Source organism: Buceros rhinoceros, unplaced genomic scaffold (assembly GCF_000710305.1).
Source record: "Buceros rhinoceros silvestris isolate BGI_N320 unplaced genomic scaffold, ASM71030v1 scaffold10750, whole genome shotgun sequence".
In the NCBI taxonomy this organism is placed as follows: Eukaryota; Metazoa; Chordata; class Aves; order Bucerotiformes; family Bucerotidae; genus Buceros; species Buceros rhinoceros.
Window position 1 is genome coordinate 49,456 of NW_010387899.1, and position 6,758 is coordinate 56,213.

At 42.0% G+C, this 6,758-nt stretch overlaps 1 protein-coding gene across 1 annotated transcript in view; it reads right to left on the minus strand.

Moving 5' to 3' along the window:
- CFAP43 (cilia and flagella associated protein 43) overlaps window positions 1-6,331 on the minus strand; it is a 49,139-nt gene extending 42,808 nt beyond the window's left edge. Inside the window, exons 1-3 of the mRNA XM_010138759.1 lie at window positions 6,294-6,331; window positions 3,334-3,587; window positions 2,446-2,542 (exon numbers count right to left, since the gene is read on the minus strand). Coding sequence (XP_010137061.1) covers window positions 2,446-2,542; window positions 3,334-3,587; window positions 6,294-6,331 — 389 coding nt within the window. The remainder of the gene's footprint in view (window positions 1-2,445; window positions 2,543-3,333; window positions 3,588-6,293) is intronic.
- Between the last annotated feature and the right edge of the window lie 427 nt (window positions 6,332-6,758).

Sequence of the window (6,758 nt, forward strand, 5' to 3'; positions counted from 1 at the left end):
ACTGGAAAAGGGGAAACATAATGCCCACTTTTAAAAAAGGAAAAAAGGAAGACCCAGGGAACTGCAGTCCAGTCAGTCTTACCTCTGTGCCCCGCAAGATCATGGAGCGCATCCTCCTGAAAACTATGCCAGGGCACATGGAAAATAAGGAGGTGACTGGTGACAGCCAACACAGCTTCACTAAGGGCAAATTGTGCCTAACTGATCTGGTGGCCTTCTACGATGGCAGATAAGGGAAAAGCAACTGATGTCACCTACCTAAACTTGTGCAAAATATTTGACATCCTTGTCTCTAAATTGGAGAGACAAAGATTTGACAAATGGATCACCTGGTGGATAAGGAATTGGATGGATGGTTGCACTCAAAAAGTTGTGGTTAATGGCTCAATGTCCAAGTGGAGACAAGTGTCAAGTGTCATTCCTCAGGGGTCGGTATTGGGACCAGCGTTGTTTAACATCTTTGTAGGCAACATGGACAGTGGGACTGAGTGCACCCTCAGCAAATTTGCTGATGTCACTAAGTTGTGTGGCACAGTCAATATGCTGGAGGGAAAAGATGCCACCCATGAGACCCTGACAGGCTTGAGACATGGGCCCATACGAACCTCATGAAGTTCAATATGGCCAAGGGCAAGGCGCTGTACCTGGACTGGGACAATCCCAAGCACAAATACAGGCTGGGCAGTGAGTGGATTGACAGCAGCCCCGAGGAGAAGGACTTAAGGGTGTTGGTTAACAAGCTCAACGTGACTTGGCAATGTTCACTTGCAGCCCAGAAAGCCAACCATATCCTAGGCTGCACCAAAAGAAGCATGGCCAGCAGGTCAAGGGAGGTGATTCTCCCCTTTCTACTCTGCTCTGGTGAGACCCCACCTGGAGTGCTGTGTTGAGTTCTGGGGCTCCCAAAGTAAGACACGGACCTGTTGGAGCAAGTCCAGAGGAGGGCCACAAAAATGATCAGAAGAATGGAATGCCTCTGCTATGAGGACAGGCTGAGAGAGTTGGGGCTGTTCAGCTTGTAGAAGAGAAGGCTCTAGGGAGACCCTATTGCGGCCTTCCAGTACTTAAAGGGGGCCTATAAGAAAGCTGAAGAGGGACTTCTTACAAGGGCATGCAGTGACAGGCCAACAGGTAATGGCTTTAAACTGAAAGAGGGTGTACTTAGATTAGATATAAGGAAAAAATTCTGTACTGTGAGGATGGTGAGACACTGGAACACGTTGCCCAGAGAAGTTGAGGATGATCCTCCCCAGAAATGTGCAATGAGCCTTGGAGAAACCTGGTCTAGTGGAAGGTGTCCTGCTCATGGCAGGGAGGGTGGAACTAGATGATCTTTAAGGTCCCTTCCAACCCAAGCCATTCTGTGATTCTATGAGTGTATGAAATTGCCACTACTTTAAAGCATTTAAACATTTCTAGGTATTTCCATTTTTAAGAATAATCTGGAAAAGTCTTTCAAGATGGTGGATTTTTTTTAAGTGCAAAGTGCACCAAATTGGACCATGTGTGTTATTTCTGCTGCAAGTGACAAGCACGTAGCCTCTACTGAGGCTATCTTGTTGGTTTCTACACATACACACAGACATCCTTCCTGAACTGTCCTGTGTATGTCCAGAGGCCACAGAAAACATTGTCTTCATAAAGAAGAGACATTTGTAATAGTATCTACTATTACTACTAAAATTCTGAAGTTACAGGACTTTCTGCTTCCTCACTAATCATTGTACAAGAAAAGGTCGTCATTAAATCAGGAGTATACAAAATACTCCTCACATGTCCTTGCTTGCCTTGCTCCTACTCCACCCTCCCCATTTGTTGTGAATAAGTGCTAAGACTCTTCAGTCAGTGGAAGCTTGCTGCCAATGTAGGCAAGAGCAAGATTACATTTTTATAGAACAATTCAAATTAAACATTTCCGCACCACATTATATAACATTCCTTTTAATGACAATGAGCGGAAAATTATGATGTAACCCATGGTAGTGTAGTCACTGAGAAAAACTGTAAGACAGAAGTAAAATCAAGCACAAATAATTAAGAGGGCCACTGAATGGTCCAGGGGGACAAAAAAGTAGAAATAGGCTTTAGAATGCTTTTCCTCTTTTCAGCAGGCAGCATTTCACAAACAGCATGGTTTCCAAGGGTGAACAGATAATTAACTGCTGCTTAAGACTTTAGAAGTACTCCAAAACACAACATTTTGAAGAAGGTAGAAGATAGCTGTAGCAAAGTAATTCATTCCGACCTGAAGCTACTAATTACTAAAATAAAAAGAAAATTTGGTACAGAAAGTTTAAAGACAATGATCAATCAGAAAAAAAAAATGGAGATGAAGGCAACCAGTGTGTCTTCCACATTTGTTAACTCAATCTATGCTAAAACAGCACACACAGAAAAATATTAATTAAATATAAATAGTATTAGAGATTTTTTTTTTACTCTTACCATACTGAAAGAACAAATTCTGGGATTGAAGAATAACTGGCTAGATATGGGCCTGTGAAGCTAAACGCAAGTAAAGTGTAGTCCAGCTGAGCATCACCTGAAATGCAAAAATAAAGAACATGGTCTTTAATTGCCCTGAACTTTACTGTATACTATCACAGCTAGAGCACTCTTCTCAGTTCCTTTACATTCACTTTAACTCTTCAAAGCCATTCTTCAGGCCACTGATTCCTTTGCTTCATTCCAGATTACCATTTTGATTTGATCATAAAAATGTTCCCTATGTATCACTGCTTGGAATTTTTTCTTTATTTGTTTCCCAATAGTATCTTGGATTTGTAAATAATTTTCCCCAAGCACCCTGATATCCTTTGCAGTCATAAAATAAGCAAGTAGTATGATTGTTATTTAAATGACAATGAAACTGAAACACGGACAGGGTAAGTAACTTAACTAAGGAGAGGCATGTTATGAGGCAGGCAAAAACATACACCAGATCCCAGACTCCAAAGTTTAACTGCAGGTACCCTCATTCCTCTCACATCAGATTTCTCAATGAGCTTTCAGCAGTCTGCTTAGGAGCCTAGTGCAGTATGATTTTTTTTTTTTAGTTGTTCTGACTATATTCTCCTAAAATGAATTCCATTTCGTTCCATTTGTTTTGCCTGTATAACAGCTTCATTTTGTATTGTCATATTCCTCCCTAGCTTGAGACTAACTGAAAATAGCACAGTGGAAAATTCCTTCCACTGCTTTCCATGCATCTTGTCATGAGACAGTTTCCTGTCACACTGTTTTTCAAGTCTTATCAAAAAACCCCTTCAGAATCTGGATGACTTAAGTATTGTTTTAATGACATGGTGACGGGGAGGGTTACCACATCACTACCTTTTAATTCTGTCAGTTTATTCAGTTCTGGAAAAGTGTAGATATATACGACAGGATTCAGCCTCCGGTCTGAAAAGGCCAGCACTTGATGGTTCCCGTTCGTTGCAAAGGCTCCCACCTGGCCAGTCGGACACTGCAGCACTGTCGTCTTCTTTGTTTCAATGTCCAGGAACAGGATGTAATTGCCACAAGGGTAGCAGACAGTTTGATTGTCGATAAAGCCAAAGTCCTTGTTTGAGAATCCCTGAACCCAACTTCAGAGAGAGCAACTGAATGTTAAAACATTAAGCAAGTACACACATTTCTCAAAACACTGTGGTAAAGGGAATGTTGTAGCCTAACACTGAACTTATGCTTGGGATTTGTTAGATTCATCCTCATACCAATGCTGCAAAACCACAATAACTTCAAGATCTAGTATCATGGATCACTAGTTCCATTTTTCCAAAAACATAGGGTAAATCTTATCCTGATGGAGAACAAAGGACTGTCATAAGACCACAGAGAGATGCTTAGATTTCTTTCAGTTTTCATTAAAAACATTTAGCCAGTTCACAGGCTTTGTTTCTGTACTGAGGTATCATAGCGATAGGTTATACCTTCATTCTGAAAGATTTACACAGGTACAATCCATACCTGGGCCCCAGTTGTGTTTGCTTAACCTTTTTACACTTTCATAGTTCATCTCATCCACATAAAATAAAAAATACAAAGGCATAGCTTGTGTTCATATGAACCTAACCAGGAGGACTGTTCTGCTTTAAAGACACCAGTACTTTAACATGGTAAAACTTTGGAATGTAAACAGGATGTGTTACACAAAGACTGAAATAAAATACTGAAGAGGAGTCAGCTTATGAACTTACAACGTACCAATAAATTCCTAACTGCCTGCAGATGTTTCTGCCTTTCAGAAAGTGTGTGGATAAACATCAGGATCCTCTTACCAAAGGGATTTACCACTAGGTGAAGATGTCTGACTGAGCCACAGCTTAGCCTGCTAGTACCATGCAGAAGTTTCAGCAGTATAACAGATACACTGTGTGTACGGCACTGCTGTTAGCACCTTCTCTTCTAACTGCTATTGAGAAACTTTCCATCCCTTCTCCCAAATAAGAGTATTTGACTGGAAGAGATCTTTGGCCTCTGCAAGTGCAGGCAGCGTTTTTACACTCCTTTCATGAACATAAGGCAGTCAAAAGATCCGCGTGGCTGCTCAGCCTCTGTACTCTTACTAGGACTCTGTACTACCACCTCAGCTTTCTCATTTTTAAATGACTAAGTCTTGATATATTTATGTCCAGTGATAACTTTCCATTATCTTTTCTGATAATGGTTCTGCTCTTGGCCTCTGATTACACACCAGAGGAGTAAGTGTAGCCAGAGGGGAGTGAGAGCACACTAACCACATGCTCATGCAGATGAACTGAATACCATGGCAACGAAGAGGAGACATCCCAGATGATTAATGTGTTTCCAGACCCTTTACACAAGATCTAGATGTATGACGTGTCACGGCACGTAAGCAGACCTTTATGAACATGCTCACAGGACCAGCTTCATGCTTTTTTCTAACACTAGATCTGAAACAGTGAAAATGAAGTATTTTTAACTTCTGTTCGCAGGGGTAAAGTGAAATCTAGAAAACATGTAAGCAGGGATAAATTAATGGGGTGACAGCACAATTTATCATCCTTACACAACCAGTAATGGCTTAAGGGGACAAGGATTCAGGCTGTTACCCGATGGCAGCTATGACTGGCGCAGCACACACTGAGTCAGGTAATGAGCCATGGCTCGCTCATGTTTTCCTTACTGTGTCTGTCTCTAGTTCTGTATAAACATTGTGTCACAAGTATCTCAGTCACAAACTTTGCCAGCTCGTGAAATGTAGATGGGGCAAAGTAATTAGAGGAAATTTCCTTACAGAGCATTTTGCCACTGAGAAATGCTAGTTCATACAAAACAGGTTATAGAAAACTATGAGTTTTGTCAGTTTTGTGTTTTCTGAAGACACAAACCACAGCATTCCAATTACCGACTGCAAAATAATTTTTGCATTTTCTTCTAAAACTGGTACACATACTACTACTGCTAACAGTAATTGATGAGAAAGGCAAACTTTAAACTTTTCTACTTTACAGAAATGGGCTTTCCTTCACATTCAAAAGGGGTTAACTTTTTCTTTTTAACTTTGCATAATATTTTTATTCCATAATGCTGTTTTCACAAAGCTGTGGGTCACAGCTGGGTCTGTGACCTGGGTCACAGCTCTTCCAAGTAACGCTGGTTTGCGTTACTTGGACAAGCTCTGAATAGCAACGATATGCTTCAGATGGTATCTTTTTTATTCTGCAAGTATCAGAGCAGTTGAGGCTGAAGCCTGTTTCTCCATTTACTAGAAGAAATTACTAGAAAAAGTAATTTCCTTTCCAATAGAAAGTGCTGCACCTATAATTATCAATCTATGTCCCATACTAGCCAAAAGTGTTCATGAAACAGCTGAAATGGGCAAGAAAATATAAACATCTGTCCTATTACATAGAAAAAATATCTAATCATCCTAGACTGCTGTGAAAGTCTCCACCAAGATGGGGCAAGAAGGGTTTTATTCATCTACAGCTTGTATTTGTCCAGAACAAAAAAGTCAAGTCTTCAGATTACGAAGAGCTCTGAAAATGTTCTTCTATATGCAGTTTGGGTTATGTTGTGGGAAATGGCACATAACTCTGACATCCAGATTAAGATGCTAAGAGAGAAAGACAAGAGTAAGGACTTAGAATATCAGAAAAATTAAGAGCCATGGCAGAAGATGATGACAATGGGGTTTAGGTGGTACTGAACAGCCATGGAAGTTCTGGAGGTTCAAGCAGTCTGTGTAAAACATAAGATAGATGTGGCTATGAACAGAACTGAACTCTGTGGGTTCAAAAGACCAGGCACGGTGAAAAAGAGCATACCTGGAGAGTTCATCAGGATCTTGCACTGCCAGAGCCATGACAGAGGAAAAGACAACAACTCATGCCATACCTATTACCAACTCACCAAGCTCCATCTTTAACTAGCCAGGGCTGCTTACTCCTCATTTCATAGCCTCCCTGGGCTAAGGACAGAGAACTTACATTTCATCTAAACCCACCAAAGGCTCAGTACCTGCTAAACGCTGTAGTGCAAACACTTCCTTCCCTCTCCATCCCCCGCCCAAATACCTGCCCCCCTAACAGAGTCCACAGCACAGCAGCCTCCTTTCCTCTCCCCGTTAGGCCTGCCCTATGCTGCACAGAGCTGACCCGCGGTGAGAGAAGCCGGGCCCGGCGCACAGCACAGGGCACCGGGCGCTCCGCCGGGGCCGAGGGGCTCACAAGTGTGCAGTGTGCGCGCAAGCCCGAAAGGCGGGGGCTCTCCCGGCCGGCCCCCACCTCACT